General features: G+C 45.7%; 1 protein-coding gene across 1 annotated transcript in view; it reads left to right on the top strand.

Moving 5' to 3' along the window:
• LOC124788728 (dipeptidase 1-like) overlaps window positions 1-16,773 on the top strand; it is a 304,298-nt gene that overhangs the window by 220,947 nt on the left and 66,578 nt on the right. The window contains exon 7 of the mRNA XM_047256010.1: window positions 14,568-14,744. Within this exon, the coding sequence (XP_047111966.1) occupies window positions 14,568-14,744 (177 nt within the window). The remainder of the gene's footprint in view (window positions 1-14,567; window positions 14,745-16,773) is intronic.

Genomic DNA, 16,773 nt, shown 5'->3' with positions numbered 1-16,773 from the left:
GGTGATTACCCGAGCTGATACCTTCCGAAAGTGCCGATTGGTCCCTCCGTGTGAACAATCACCTAAGGCGGGAGTGCCCTCAGAGAGGGCCCCCACAAGGGAGGAGCGCGCCATCGGAGACGCCGGTAATCATGGGGGATTCTTCCGCAATGGTTTCCTCACCTTCCACTATGTCTGCTCACAAGCGTAAGTTCATTGAGTCTCAGCCACAGACAGTTCTTCCATCGTTGCCACAGTTCCTTGTTGTTTCTCGGTCTGACGAAGGTCACGATTTCTCCACGGTCAACACTTTCATTATTCAGAAAGGTGTCGACGCAATTGCAGGTCCTGTAAAGTCTTGTTCCAGATTACGGAATGGCACCCTGTTGTTAGAAACAGTCAGTGCCCTCCATGCACAAAAATTGCTGCGTACCTCACTACTACACACCTTCCCTGTCCAGGTTGAAGCGCACCGCACTTTAAATTCCTCGCGTGGAGTCGTTTATACACGCTCCCTCGATGGATTGTCTGACGAAGAAATTCAGCACTACCCTGTCTGACCAGGGCGTAACAGCTGTTCATAGAGTCATGAAAAGGGTTGACACAAACATCATTCCAACCCGCACTGTCTTCTTGACATTTGACAAAGTTCAACTCCCATCGAAAATCAAAGCAGGCTATGAGATAATTTCCGTTCGCCCTTACGTCCCAAACCCTACGCGTTGCTATCGGTGTCAGCGGTTCAATCACACCAGCCAGTCCTGTTCTAATCCGGCCAAATGTGTTACATGTGGCAAGGATGCCCATGAGGGTGCTTGTCCACCTCCATCCCCTCGCTGCATCAACTGTTTGACTGACCACGCTGCTTCCACTCGTGATTGCCCCGTTTTTAAGGACGAAAAGCTCATCCAGGAAATCAAAGTGAAGGAAAAGGTGTCGACCTTTGCTGCTCGAAAATTATTCGCCAGCCGACAGCCCACCGTGCCTCAGACAGGAAAATCCAGCACTGTCCTTGCTTCTCCTTGGTCAACAAAGGAGGCGGCCACGCAGACTTGCGACCTCACCATTAGTGCCACGGTAGTCAGATCGGCCAGCGCAAAGATCGCCCGTTCAACCTCACCACTTTCGCCTGCCCACTCTATCGCTCACCCTTCATCGGGTTCTGCTAAATCTCGAGCCCAAAAGTCAGACACCAAGACTTCGAAAAAAGAGCATAGTCGTGAAGATTTTTTACGTACCCCAACTTCACACCAATCGGTTCCTCCTACATTTAAACATCATACTTCCAAGAAGGCTACAAAGAAACTCAGTTTATCTCCTTCTCCGCCAAGGTGTGTCCCATCTACAGCACCAACTGGCGGAAATCGCCCTCGGCCGTCTTCTGTGTCGCCGAGGCGCACTGCTGGCGGCCGATCAACCGGCCGATCGCTGGTGGCAGGAGCTGCTCCTGAACAACCTATGGATCAGGATCTTCTGCCTTCGGCTGAATGCCATTCCATGCTGTCGGTCCCAAGCTCTGAGCAGTCGTTGAGTTGACAGCGACCTTGGTCACATTCCTCCATTTTCTGTTCACCCTATGTCCATTATCCACTGGAATATCCGCGGCATTCGAGCCAATCGGGATGAATTGTCGGTCCTCATACGATCCTTCTCGCCGGTCATCTTCTGTCTTCAGGAAACAAAGCTGCGTCCCCATGACCGCTTTGTTCTACCTCATCTTCAGTCTGTCCGAAATGATCTCCCATCTGTTGAAGGCACTCCAGCCCATGGAGGACTCATGATTCTTCTCCATGATACTCTCCATTATCACCCAATCCACTTAAACACTTCCTTCCAAGCTGTCGCCGTCCGTCTTTCTGGATATCCCTTTTCTCTTTGTACTGTATACATTCCATCGTCCACACCAATGGCGCGAGCTGATCTCCTTCATCTTCTTGGTCAGCTTCCACCCCCCTATTTGCTGGTTGGGGACTTCAATGCCCACCACCCGCTTTGGGGGTCTCCACATCCTTGTCCACGTGGCTCACTCTTGCTAGACCTCTTCCACCAAGCGGATCTAGTTTGCCTCAACACTGGGGTCCCTACATTTTTGTCTGCCTCCACGACAAATTTATCTCATTTGGACCTTGCGGTCGGTACAGTTCCGCTAGCTCGGCGCTTCGAATGGTTCGCCCTTGATGATACACACTCGAGTGACCACTTTCCATGTGTCCTTCGACTGTAGCCTCAAGTGCCATATATGCGCCCGTGACGCTGGAAGTTTGGCGAAGCCGATTGGACACTTTTGTCGTCTCTAGCGACATTCGAAGACCGTCACTTTCCCAGCGTCGACGATGAGGTCACACACATTACCGACGTTATTCATACAGCTGCGGAACGTTCAATACCACGCACCTCCGAATTGCCCCGGCGCCCCCCAGTTCCTTGGTGGAACGAGGAATGCCGTGACGCAATACGTGAGCTGCGACGTGCTCTCCGCGTTTTTCGCCACCATCCTACTTTGGCCAACTGTATCCGCTATAAGCAGTTCCGTGCGCGATGCCGTCGTGTCATCCGCGATAGCAAGAAGGCAAGCTGGAAATTCTTTATTAGCTCATTTAACACCTTCACTCTGTAACACCACAGCTCTTATGCCGTATGAATTTATTTTGCTTTTCCTTTATTTAATGTTACGTTGTTGATTTTCTGTAAGTGTGATTGAATCGATAACATAAAATTGTGTACTCTTTTCTTTGTCAAACCTTTGATGTCATGATTTGATTCTATGCAAAGTAGTGTATCTGCAATTTATATTCTTTGTCCCATTTGGAGGGAACAGAACTTATTATATGTAATTGTAATTTTGTGTGAATAATTTTTTGTTGAAGTGTCAATATGTGAAAATGTTCTGTTTTATTTAATGTATTTATTTGCTGTTATGTAAATTGCTGATCCTCACTTAGGGCTCTTAGTTATTCTGTATATAAAAGGTGTAGTGGTTCCCCTCAGGAACGGAAATCTGTAGCGCGCGCAAATTGTAATTGGCATAGGTGGAAAAGGTGGAACCGATAGTCGGAGACGAGCCACCAGTCGGAAAGGAGCTACCAGTCTGTGCACTGTCAGTGTAAAGGTGCATATCATGCTGATTTAGAGAGAGGCTTTTACTGCTTCTTTCCAATGCCTCGGATGGGTGGATAAATAGCTGGATCTATTCTGGAATTTGTATGAATCATCGCCATGAAGATACGATAAAGTCCGGCAATTCTACCTGTAATTCCACCTACCAACATGCAGTTGCCACCACATTGCGCAATCACTGTAACGTAATACTATATTGATGTACAGTGAAGGATCAGCCTAATGGATGTGTCAGTGTGCTGAAATATAAGGTAATTCATATCGGAATTTATTTACCTACCTTGATTTTACTCCTCATCATAACACCTCTCAGGGTCCTCTCCGTTTGAAGTAAAGTGATTACCGAGTGTCCTTACTGAAAGTACGTTGAAGCCTAGAGCTTTGTTAAATAATGCCTCTTGAACTTATTAGAAAGATAGTTAAAGCTAATGTGGTAACAGAGTGAGTTAAAGCAAATGTTATTTGTCCAATAATAATTTTCCTATTGAAACTGTTATTTAAAGTGCTGTTACCAACTTCAAACTTTAGGCTGAGTCTTATAAAGAAAATGATCACGTTGTTGTCTGTAGTAAATTCTAAAAAGGAGAGTCAGTTCCTTGCAATTTTGTCAACATTGTGTTTCGTTGTAGTAAAAGTGAGAAAGCTGCAGTTGTGAAACGTTACATTCTCATGTATGCCAAGTGTTTGTCTCTCTTGTGTGCATATTAACAGTATAAAGACCACTCAGTTTGTGTAAACCCTGAAAGTGATAGTGTTTTTCTGTACCTGTTATAATTTTGAAAATAGTTCCTGCTGCTCTAACTGTTAGCTTCAATCTTAAAACATATGTGTGTTAGAGTTCATTGCACTCGCGTGTTGTTAAGTCTAGGTTGTGTCTGTTGTGTTGTCCATTATAGTTACTTATACCTACTTTCATAAATGAGAATGTTAATCTTTCTCTTGCCTAATTAGGCTGGCGACCGTTTCCCTTATTCTAGGAATAGTATAGCTAGGCAAAATTTTGTTTGTCACATTCCAACATTTACGTAATTCTTACTTTCATTTCCGATAAGCCACCTCCGTTAGGAACAACACGGTCAAATTAACAAAATTCCTCTCAGAGGGTAACACTGCTCTGTTGCTTTGTGCCATAGTTGCTTTTACAAAATTGCTTTATGTTACAACCTGCTTCTAGCATAGAGGTTATGGTACAGTAGTAGCAGAGAGGGAGTGTTATAACTCCCTCCTCGGAAGTTTGGAGTCGGCTTCGACGGTTCTCAGGCGCGCCTAGTTTCTGCCCGGTCTCTGGGCTCACTGTCGCGCATGATACATTAGTGGACCCCGTCGCAATTTCTAACTCATTGGGTCAGCACTTTGCTGAGATTTCGAGCTCTTCAACTTACCCGCCAGCGTTTCTCCCGAAGAAACGTGCAGCGGAAGTTCGACCTCTTGCTTTCTCCTCTCAAAATCGCGAAAGCTACAATACTGTTTTCTCCATGCGGGAACTACAACATGCACTCTCTTCTTCTCGCTCCTCCGCCCCAGGACCGGATGGTATCCACGTCCAAATGTTGCTGCATTTATCAACCCATAGTCTGCATTACCTCCTTCGCCTTTATAATCGAATTTGGACCGACAGTACTTTTCCCAGACGATAGCGGGAAGCTATCGTCGTTCCTGTTCCGAAACCTGGAAAGGACAAACATCTCCCCTCTAGCTATCGCCCCATTTCTCTCACGAGTAGTGTCTGTAAGGTTTTGGGGCGTATAGTGAATTACCGTTTAGCTTGGTGGCTGGAATCCCGCAGTCTTTTAACACCTGCCCAATGCGGATTCCGGAAGCATCGTTCTGCAGTTGACCATCTTGTTGCTCTCTCCACTTATATAATGAACAATTTTCTCCGGAAACGCCAAACAGTAGCAATATTTTTTGATCTGGAGAGAGCATACGATACCTGTTGGAGGACAGGCATCCTCCGCACACTGTTCTCTTGGGGCTTTCGAGATCGGCTGCCCCTTTTTCTTCGCGAATTTATGGCAGAGCGCACATTTAGGGTGCGGGTGAACACTACTCTCTCCCGTACTTTCTCCCAAGAAAACGGGGTACCCCAGGGCTCCGTGCTGAGTGTTGTACTATTTGCCATTGCCATAAATCCAATTATGGATTGTCTCCTTCCTAATGTCTCGGGCTCCCTCTTTGTGGACGATTTTGCGATCTACTACAGCTCTCAACGGACCAGCCTTCTTGAACGACGTCTTCAAGGATGTCTCGATCGCCTCCACTCTTGGAGCATCGAAACCGGCTTCCGTTTTTCTCCCAGTAAGACCGTTTGTGTTAATTTTTGGCGACGTAAGGAGTTTCTTCCGCCCTCCTTACATCTAGGTCCTGTCAACCTTCCGTTTCAGACGTCGCTAAATTCTTGGGTCTTATTTTTGACAGAAAACTGTGCTGGTCCTCCCATGTTTCCTATCTTTCGGCTCGCTGTCTGTGATCTCTCTACACCCTCCGTGTCCTGAATGGTACCTCCTAGGGAGCGGACCGAGTGGTCCTTCTCCGCCTCTATCGCGCCTTAGTGCGCTCTAAATTGGACTATGGAAGCATAGTCTACTCCTCTGCTCGGCCGTCTATTCTTCGGCGTCTCGACTCTATCCACCACCGTGGATTACGTTTAGTGTCTGGAGCTTTTTACACCAGCCCTGTGGAAAGCCTTTATGCTGAGACTGCTGAACCTCCGCTGTCCAATCGGCGAGCAGTCCTTCTGAGTCGCTATGCTAGCCATCTGTCTTCCATGCCTGCTAATCCAGCCCATGACATTTTTTTCGACGCCTCCTTTGATGTAGGATACGCAGGCCGCCCCTCCTCCCTACTACCACCGGGGGTCCGCTTCCGTCAGCTGCTCCATTCTCTTTCCTTCCGCTTTCCTTTATCGATTTCCCAAGGAAAGTACCCCTTCACTTGTTTATCGTCGGGCATTTGCTGCTCTATGCGCACAAATGACAGAAGCCACATTTATTTACACCGACGGCTCGAAAACATCGTTAGGTGTAGGGAGTGCTTATATTGTTGGCGACACCCCAAATCACTTTCGGCTTCCCGACCAGTGTTCAGTTTATACTGCGGAGCTTTACGCTGTTCTCCAGGCTGTCCACTACATCCGCCGCCATCAGCGGATACAGTGCGTTATCTGTTCAGATTCTCTCAGCTCTCTCCTCAGTCTCCAAGCACTTTACTCTGTCCACCCTCTGGTCCACAGGATTCAGGACTGTCTGCGCTTGCTCCACCTGGGGGGCATCTCGGTGGCGTTCCTCTGGCTCCCAGGACACGTTGGTATCTGTGGAAATGAGGCGGCCGATATTGCAGCCAAGGCTGCAGTCTCTCTTCTTCGGCCAGCTATTCAACCGATTCCCTTCGCCGATCTACGGAGCGTTTTATGTCGTCGTGTTCTTCATTTATGGCACGCACATTGGTCGACACTTCCCCATAATAAATTGCGGGACGTGAAAGCTTTTCCTTGTGCTTGGACCTCTTCCTCCCGAACGCGTCGTCGGGAGGAGGTAATTTTGACTAGAATCCGGACAGGGCACTGTCTTTTTAGCCATCGACATCTTTTAAGCGGCGATCCTCCCCCACTCTGTCCTCACTGCTTTCAGCTGTGGACGGTAAGACACCTTTTAATTGAGTGCCCCTATTTTAACCCGTTACGCTCCCGTCTACAGCTATCGCCTTGATATATCGTCGATTTTAGCAGATGACACGCGCTCAGCCGATCGCGTTCTCGAGTTTATTAGTGCCGGTGAAATGACGTCAGTCATTTGAAGCTTTTTTTGGGGACAACCAACCCCTTTCTGTAGTGGATTTTTAAGCCTTCCTTCTGCTTTTAGTTTCTCCAATTTTATGAATTTCGTTCCCATTGCTGCTGGTTTCCATTTTCGGTTTTTTACTCTTTCCTAAGTCACGGACCGGGCGCTAATGACTATAGCAGTTTTGCGCCCTAAAACCGAAAAAAAACCCAATGACGACACTACCGGCTATTGCTCGAACAACTTGCAACGAGGGTGCCACAATCTCCACTGTTTATTGCTCGCGGACCGTGAAAAGGCGCCCCAGACCGCTCGGCTACCCTGCGTGGCTCTCCTGTATTGTTGTTGTTGTGGTCTTCAGTCCTGAGACTGGTTTGATGCAGCTCTCCATGCTACTCTATCCTGTGCAAGCTTTTTCATCTCCCAATACCTACAGCAACCTACATCCTTCTGAATCTGCTTAGTGTATTCATCTCTTGGTCTCCCCCTACGATTTTTACCCTCCACGCTGCCCTCCAATACTAAATTGGTGATCCCTTGATGCCTCAGAACATGTCCTACCAACCGATCCCTTCTTCTGGTCAAGTTGTGCCACAAACTTCTCTTCTCCCCAATCCTATTCAATACTTCCTCATTAGTTATGTGATCTACCCATCTAATCTTAAGCATTCTTCTGTAGCACCACATTTCGAAAGCTTCTATTCTCTTCTTGTCCAAACTATTTATCGTCCATGTTTCACTTCCATACATGGCTACACTCCATACGAATACTTTCAGAAATGACTTCCTGACACTTAAATCAATACTGGATGTTAACAAATTTCTCTTCTTCAGAAACGCTTTCCTTGCCATTGCCAGCCTACATTTTATATCCTCTCTACTTCGACCATCATCAGTTATTTTGCTCCCCAAATAGCAAAACTCCTTTACTACTTTAAGTGCCTCATTTCCTAATCTAATTCCCCCAGCATCACCCGACTTAATTAGACTACCTTCCATTATCCTTGTTTTGCTTTTGTTGATGTTCATCTTATATCCTCCTTTCAAGACACTGTCCATTCCATTCAACTGCTCTTCCAAGTCCTTTGCCGTCTCTGACAGAATTACAATGTCATCGGCGAACCTCAAAGTTTTTATTTCTTCTCCATGAATTTTAATACCTACTCCGAATTTTTCTTTTGTTTCCTTTACTGCTTGCTCAATATACAGATTGAACAACATCGGGGACAGGCTACAACCCTGTCTTACTCCCTTCCCAACCACTGCTTCCCTTTCATGTCCCTCGACTCTTATAACTGCCATCTGGTTTCTGTACAAATTGTAAATAGCCTTTCGCTCCCTGTATTTTACCCCTGCCACCTTTAGAATTTGAAAGAGAGTATTCCAGTCAACATTGTCAAAAGCTTTCTCTAAGTCTACAAATGCTAGAAACGTAGGTTTGCCTTTCCTTAATCTTTCTTCTAAGATAAGTCGTAAGGTCAGTATTGCCTCACGTGTTCCAGTGTTTCTACGGAATCCAAACTGATCTTCCCCGAGGTTGGCTTCTACTAGTTTTTCCATTCGTCTGTAAAGAATTCGTGTTAGTATTTTGCAGCTGTTACTTATTAAGCTGATAGTTCGGTAATTTTCACATCTGTCAACACCTGCTTTCTTTGGGATTGGAATTATTATATTCTTCTTGAAGTCTGAGGGTATTTCGCCTGTTTCATACATCTTGCTCACCAGATGGTAGAGTTTTGTCAGGACTGGCTCTCCCACGGCCGTCAGTAGTTCCAATGGAATATTGTCTACTCCGGAGGCCTTGTTTCGACTCAGGTCTTTCAGTGCTCTGTCAAACTCTTCACGCAGTATCGTATCTCCAATTTCATCTTCATCTACATCCTTTTCCATTTCCATAATATTGTCCTCAAGTACATCGCCCTTGTATAGACCCTCTATATACTCCTTCCACCTTTCTGCTTTCCCTTCTTTGCTTAGAACTGGGTTTCCATCTGAACTCTTGATATTCATACAAGTCGTTCTCTTATCTCCAAAGCTCTCTTTAATTTTCCTGTAGGCGGTATCTATCTTACCCCTAGTGAGATAGGCCTCTACATCCTTACATTTGTCCTCTAGCCATTCCTGCTTAGCCATTTTGCACTTCCTGTCGATCTCATTTTTGAGACGTTTGTATTCCTTTTTGCCTGTTTCACTTACTGCATTTTTATATTTTCTCCTTTCATCAATTAAATTCAATATTTCTTCTGTTACCCAAGGATTTCTACTAGCCCTCGTCTTTATACCTACTTGATCCTCTGCTGCCTTCACTACTTCATCCCTCAAAGCTACCCATTCTTCTTCTACTGTATTTCTTTCCCCCATTCCTGTCAATTGCTCCCTTATGCTCTCCCTGAATCTCTGTACAACCTCTGGTTCTTTTAGTTTATCCAGGTCCCATCTCCTTAAATTCCCACCTTTTTGCAGTTTCTTCAGTTTTAATCTACAGGTCATAACCAATAGATTGTGGTCAGAGTCCATATCTGCCCCTGGAAATGTCTTACAATTTAAAACCTGGTTCCTAAATCTCTGTCTTACCATTATATAATCTATCTGATACCTTTTAGTATCTCCAGGGTTCTTCCATGTATACAACCTTCTTTCATGATTCTTAAACCAAGTGTTAGTTATGATTATGTTGTGCTCTGTGCAAAATTCTACCAGGCGGCTTCCTCTTTCATTTCTGTCCCCCAATCCATATTCACCTACTATGTTTCCTTCTCTCCCTTTTCCTACACTCGAATTCCAGTCACCCATGACTATTAAATTTTCGTCTCCCTTCACAATCTGAATAATTTCTTTTATTTCATCATACATTTCTTCAATTTCTTCGTCATCTGCAGAGCTAGTTGGCATATAAACTTGTACTACTGTAGTAGGTGTGGGCTTCGTGTCTATCTTGGCCACAATAATGCGTTCACTATGCTGTTTGTAGTAGCTTACCCGCATTCCTATTTTCCTACTCATTATTAAACCTACTCCTGCATTACCCCTATTTGATTTTGTGTTTATAACCCTGTAGTCACCTGACCAGAAGTCTTGTTCCTCCTGCCACCGAACTTCACTAATTCCCACTATATCTAACTTCAACCTATCCATTTCCCTTTTTAAATTTTCTAACCTACCTGCCCGATTAAGGGATCTGACATTCCACGCTCCGATCCGTAGAATGCCAGTTTTCTTTCTCCTGATAACAACATCCTCCTGAGTAGTCCCCGCCCGGAGATCCGAATGGGGGACTATTTTACCTCCGGAATATTTTACCCAAGAGGACGCCATCATCATGTAATCATACAGTAAAGCTGCATGCCCTCGGGAAAAATTACAGCTGTAGTTTCCCCTTGCTTTCAGCCGTTTGCAGTACCAGCACAGCAAGGCCGTTTTGGTTATTGTTACAAGGCCAGATCAGTCAATCATCCAGACTGTTGCCCTTGCAACTACTGAAAAGGCTGCTGCCCCTCTTCAGGAACCACACGTTTGTCTGGCCTCTCAACAGATACCCCTCCGTTGTGGTTGCACCTACGGTACGGCTATCTGTATCGCTGAGGCACGCAAGCCTCCCCACCAACGGCAAGGTCCATGGTTCATGGGGGGGCTCTCCTGTATACCATTCCAAATTATTCGCAGAAAAGCCGTGCACTATTACTCTTCCCTTAATATTCTTCCAACCACCGTCTCAACTGGTCAAAAGTTTCTGTATTTCGCAATGCTTATGTTCGCCTAAATAAGTATTTTGCTTCTCCTGACAAACGTAACCTCACGATCTGCCACAACTTAAGATCCTCTATAAATGCCAATACATACTCAGACCCTCTACAAGAGATGGGAGAAACAAGATCCGCGACAGTCTAATCCACTCCCAGAGTTTGCTGCTTCAACACTGCAGTCTCGAGATTCTTTCCTGCTAGTTTATTAAACATAACCACGTTACTCGCTGTCAATTACGCCACCTGATCCACCAATGACTGCACCGCTTCTTCAATAGTGACACCTTGGGTCTCAGAGTTCTCCTCTGCGCTCATAATCCACGAGAAAAATAACACTACAACAAAACAGTACAAACACAACAGTTAGTCCTGAAATCTTCTACCAAGTTACTTCTTCTCTCTAATCATGAGTCACCTCGACTCTCTATATTGCATAGCCGTGTACCCAAAACAGTTACAAGTAAAGCAGTTCCGCTTCTGTTTCAGCATTAGGCGCAGAATGCCCGAGGAAATTACACTGAGAGCAATGTACAGGTACTAACCATTCATTACTCCTAAATTGTAACAGATCAACAGTCCCTCTGATTTGGTAAAAGAAACTTTCACAAAATCATGCCCTCCAAACTTTTCCCCCATGATTACGACCACACAAAAATATATAATCCCACACACCCCAATGACGACAATAAGGCCTGTGGCTCGAACAACGTGCTGTACGGGTGCCGCAACCTCCACTATTTATTGCTACGATGTCTATCATCCTACAATACATATTGATCACTCTGTAGGGGCACCTCTAAGTGTGTTTGTGTTCATTTTAATCGTTCTCGTCATCTTTTTACTTTGCCTGCCTTGCATATGGGGGATACTGTCCTACATTTTAGAGACACAGTGCGGTTTCTGGGCCTAAGTTTTGACTCCAGGTTGTCATGGCTGCCACACCTACGTGACTTGAAAGCCAGAACGCTGAAGGCACTGAACATCCTCAAGTGCCTCAGCCACAGGTCTTGGGGCGCGGACAGGGCGCGTCTCCTTCAGTTTTATGGAGCTTTTGTGCGTTCACGGCTGGACTATGGGTGCACAGTATATCGGTCAGCGAGGCCATCTTATTTGCGGATCCTTGACGCTGTCCACCATGCTGGGATCCGACTGGCCACGGGTGCTTGTCGGACCAGTCCCGTACCCAGCCTCTGTGCTGAGGCTGGCGAACCGCCACTTACCATCCGGCGGCAGCTTCTGCTGGTGCGCCAGGCTTGTAAGTTTCTTGCAGCTCCCAGCTCGCCTGCTCAACGTCTTGTTGCCCATCCACCTCTGGACCGCCTTTTTTTCCGCCGTCCCCGGGCTACGTTGCCGTTTGGGATCCGTGTGCAACGTGTACTAGAGTCCCTCGGTATGGAGTCTGGACAACCCCAAATCCAGGGTTTTAACCGCCTGCTACCCTGGTTACTAAAGAGGCCCGGAGTGATTTTAGATTTATTGCAGTACAAGAGAGATTGCACTCCTGCCACCGTTTTTAATGCAGCATTTTCTGCCATCTTATCTGAGCACCACGACTATGTGTTTTTACGGATGGGTCGAAACAAGGGGATTCTGTTGGTTGCTCAGTTGTTTTTCCATATCGTGTTCTCAAGGTCCGACTGCCTCAGACTTTTACTGTCTTTGATGCAGAATTGTTTGCGATCTTGCGGGCACTGGAGCACATGAGACATTCTTCCTCTCCTAAATTTCTTGTCTGTTCCGATTCACTCAGTGCCCTTCACCCATTGCAACGTTTGTATCCGGCAGACAAAATTGTCCAGACTATCCAGGATGCCCTCCTCCGACTACAGCGACTGGGGAAGGTTGCAGCTCTCTGCTGGGTTCCGGGGCGTGTTGGCATTGCTGGGAATGAAAGGGCAGATCTCGCACCCAAGGAGGCGTGTCTCGCCCCACAAGTATCTCAGTGTGCTATCCCCTTGCACGCACTCACCTCGCTGTTGAGCTCACGGGTCATGCGCCGGTGGGAGGATAAGTGGCTGGAAGTGACTGACAATAAGCTCCGTATAGTCAAGCCCACAACGCGTGTGTGGTGTACTTCCTTTCAGCCCCATCGACGGGACGAGGTTCTCCTCACTCGGCTTCGAATAGGCCACAGCCCTATGACGCACGGCTTCCTGCTCCGGCGAGAGGACCCTCCAATTTGTGGTGCTTGCGGCGTCCAGACCACTGTGCGCCAAGTTTTATTGGATTGCGTTTTATTTTCTGACCAGTGGGTCGCGGCTGACTTGCCAGCGCACCTGCCATCTCTTTTAGGCAACACTCGGACGAATGTGGTTAAAGTTTTAAAGTTCTGTGCCCTGTCAAATGTTTTTACAAAGATTTTAGGGAGAGGATTTTAATTTGCTCACTGTGTGATAAGCTCGCCCATATTTTATGTAAGTGGCCAGCCAATAACAATTTCCTGTGACATCCTTGTTGCTATGTTTCCCCTTTCCTTAGGTTTTACTTTCTTATGTAGCATTTTCCTTCTTTTCCTGCTTTCTTTGAGTGTGTGCTTTAGTTTTCTTAGGTCTGTCCACATTCGTTCCTTTTAATGTGTGTCAGGGCGCTGATGACCTCGATGTTGAGCACCCATAAGCCCCAACACACCACCACCACCACCACCTCTGCAGAATGCGGTTCATGTGTGGTGATGCTGTAGGTGATGGGGAACAGTGGAAACGCTGTGGACAATTTAACAGCATAACTTTATTGTATCTTTAATTCCTCGTGAGCTTTGGACGGTTCAGCAGGCGTCGGCTGCTAGGATGGTGTCCAGCGATGCTGCGTCAGGTGTCTGGTCCGGCGATGAAGGCAGGTCACGGCGAGTTGCGATAGCGGGGCTTACCGGAAGAGCGACTTACCAGGCGTTGGTCCCACTGCTCTTCGTTTCGCGGTGGTGGAGGCGGCTGCGCGCGGTCTCAACCCTCGCTCCTCGGACAGTCGGCGGACGGCGGCTGGCGTTTTGATGCTGAGTCCCTCTTTGGACCTCAGCGTTGGAAACAGCAGGCATGGACAGCAGGCTGGCGGGACTGTGGCGCCAAGTCCTGTGAAGGACGCAGTGCGGCGGCAGACACAGCTTAGTCACGAACTGGTGTTGGTGCTGTGCAGTCGCCTCATGCTCCGGCGGTGCTCCAGCGTCGTGGTGTGCGTACTCAGCGATGACCAAGCCCCCCAGTCTAATGACATCTTCTCTTCAAATTCAGCCTCATTTATATTACGCTACTAACCGTTTGTTCCTCTACAACCTGGTGTCTAGTCACGTCGCCCGCAACAAATAGACTCGCTCGAGTGTGGTGGCAACGACCGGCTTACTACATCGTTCTTTTCTGCCGGGGCGTTTAATGCTGCGCTCAGCTATCCTCGCTTCACAGTTCACTTGCGCATCTGTTACTGTGTCCTGTATGCCGACATAGCACAGCTAACGGCCAACGCTGTTACCGTAATACTCCGCGGCAGCTTCCGTACTAGTTTCATTGACTTACACTAAGATTTAATACTTTTACTTAAAGTACTGGGCAGCGCCGTTATAATAGAGGCAGTTCTTAATGTACACAACCTGTGAGTATAATGTGGAGGTTGAAGGCATTCTCCACCATGCACATGTAAAGTATAAATGTATTCGCTACTATTAAGTAAATTACAGACTATTTACCTATTCCTTTCTTGACTCAGCTCTTCCAAAAACAAATTTTGTTTATTTTACCAATGGCACATATTTGATGAACCTCCATTACTGCTCCCTTATGTTTTGCAGAGGTCGTGTTACGAATAATTTAGCTAGAGTCGTAGTTTTAGCATTTGTACCATACTTTTACTAAATGATGAGTATACGTCTAGTATCTGGGTAGCGACAAAATTGAATAGAAGAGAGAATGTAACCGTCATTGACATTACTGTTCGTGGTATTTTTTATGATTTCTCTTGGAAGGTTGTGGTCCGCGAGATGAACCGTCTGGGCATGATGGTGGACCTGTCGCACGCCAGCGTGAGGACCATGAAGGACGCGCTGGAGACCAGCAAGGCTCCCGTCATCTTCTCCCACTCCAGCGCCTACTCCATCTGCAACAGTACCAGGAACGTGCCCGACGACGTCCTCAGGCAGCTGGTAATGCTTGTAACACAAGCTAGCGACTTTCTGTACTCTTTAATTCACCAACGCGCTCGAGTTCTAGTCTCAATAATTGTGTTAATGTGCTTGTTTCTAAAGCTGAGCTATGGATACAGCTACCCAGCCGCTCTTAGGCCGCTTAGGAGACATCTACGTGGCATCGCAACGAATAACCAAGTAGTAATATTTGAAAAAGTTGTAAGGTTTTCGTATGTTTTCTGCTGTTGTAAATAATTCACCTTTACTGTAAAAAAACGAACACGAATGAATGCACTGGACGAGAAGTGAGTTATTTGACTCTATGTTTAGTTTTATCGGTGGTTTACTTGCTAGTCTATTGTGCAGCACTGGGGCATTCTTATTTGGAGCATAGTAACGAGCTCTTGAGTTTTTCACAGGAGATCTGTTTTTGTGAATCCGGGAGAAATTACCTGGAATATTTCATTATGGAGATGAAAACTTTTCGTAAACCTATTACATTCTTTGTATTAATGGAGAAGATTTTCGGAGTGATTTTTAAAGGTAGCTCATACATGCACAACAATTAGATGTTTGTTTATTAGAAGTATAAATTGAAGGAAATCTTTGTCCATCAAATAACTAATAATATTCATGACTTGTGTTAATTTGATTATGTCGCAAATTACACAGTTAGCTGAGATGTCTGTAAATTTTTGTAATGTGAGAATTTCGCAGTTATTAGTCTTGTTATGTTGTACAGTACATCATGTCAATAATCAGTCTATTTCAAGAACGATTTCCTTTAAAGGAGAACCCACTATTAATAAAAAAAGAAAAAAAAAACCTCCGTCCGAACAGGTCTCGGAGGACTCAGTGGCACTGACCGATCGCTGTGTCATCATCAGCCTTGAGGCGTCAAGGCATGCGGATATGGAGAGGTATGTGGTCAGCATATGGCTGTCTTGGTCGCTGTCAGTTTTCGTGACCGGAGCCGCTGCTTCTCAGTCAAATAGCTCCTCTATTTGCCTCACAAGGGCTGAGTGCACCACACTTGCCAACAGCGCTCGGCAGTCCCATCCAAGTGCTAACCAAGCCCGATAATGCATAACTTCGGTGATCTGATGGTACCGATGTTATCACTGCAGCAAGGCCATTGGCATCAATCTTACTAAAGTTCTGAGGAATAGATGAGATACTAAATGATTTGTATTTCCTTTCGAGAACGTCAGTATCAGTCACAACAAGGCATGCTGAGCGAGAGATACGTCACTTTCTTTCAGACCGGATCTCATTTCGCAGTCTTATGAGGAAATGGATTAATTTTCAGTAAACAATTATCTTTTCTGAGTAGAGGAATAATTTATTTTTGTAGTTATTCCAAATCAAACATTGCACTTCATGTCAAGCAACGTTCATAATGTACTTCGGCATTGAGTTTCAGTTATATAGTTTTCATTGAACACGTAATTAGTATATTCTGGCAAGTAATTAGTTTCCTCTGGCACTTAATTTGTTTCAATTTCATTATTTAAATTTCTGCATTTCGTTAAGTTGAAAGTTTTGTTTCTCAACACTACAGATGAGCATCACAAGGCCAGCCAAGTCAGTATTGTTCAGTAGTTGAATACGATGTCTAAAATACAAGTTACACGAAGTGAACGTTATGGGAAAAAAATATTCGGTATTCACACATGTACACAAACCTTTTATAGAAAGTTTACAACGTTTTTCTTTTTATCAACGGTTAAGAGTACGCAGTCCCAACGTGTGCTGAAGCAAAACATTAAGTAAGTCACTCTCTGAAGTCGATCAATTATACTTCTGGTGGCTAAAGGTCGCTTAGATTGTCACTGAGTTCTGCAGGACGCTCAGTGTTAAAGTAAAAATACAGTGAACAAAGTTTAAGTTCTGTAACGTGCAAAACTAAGTCCAGCGTGTATTTGTTTTAAATTTAAAGAGGAATAAATTTACTAGTCCTCAAGTCTGCCGCAACGACGGAGCCCCCATTTTCTTCGGCGAGGAGGTCATGAGTGCTGTAAGACGACAGGTGGCTGCTTCGGGTCAC

Source organism: Schistocerca piceifrons, chromosome 3 (assembly GCF_021461385.2).
Source record: "Schistocerca piceifrons isolate TAMUIC-IGC-003096 chromosome 3, iqSchPice1.1, whole genome shotgun sequence".
Taxonomy (NCBI): domain Eukaryota; kingdom Metazoa; phylum Arthropoda; class Insecta; order Orthoptera; family Acrididae; genus Schistocerca; species Schistocerca piceifrons.
The sequence above is the reverse complement of the archived record's forward strand: the minus strand, read 5'-3'. Positions and strand labels throughout refer to the sequence as shown.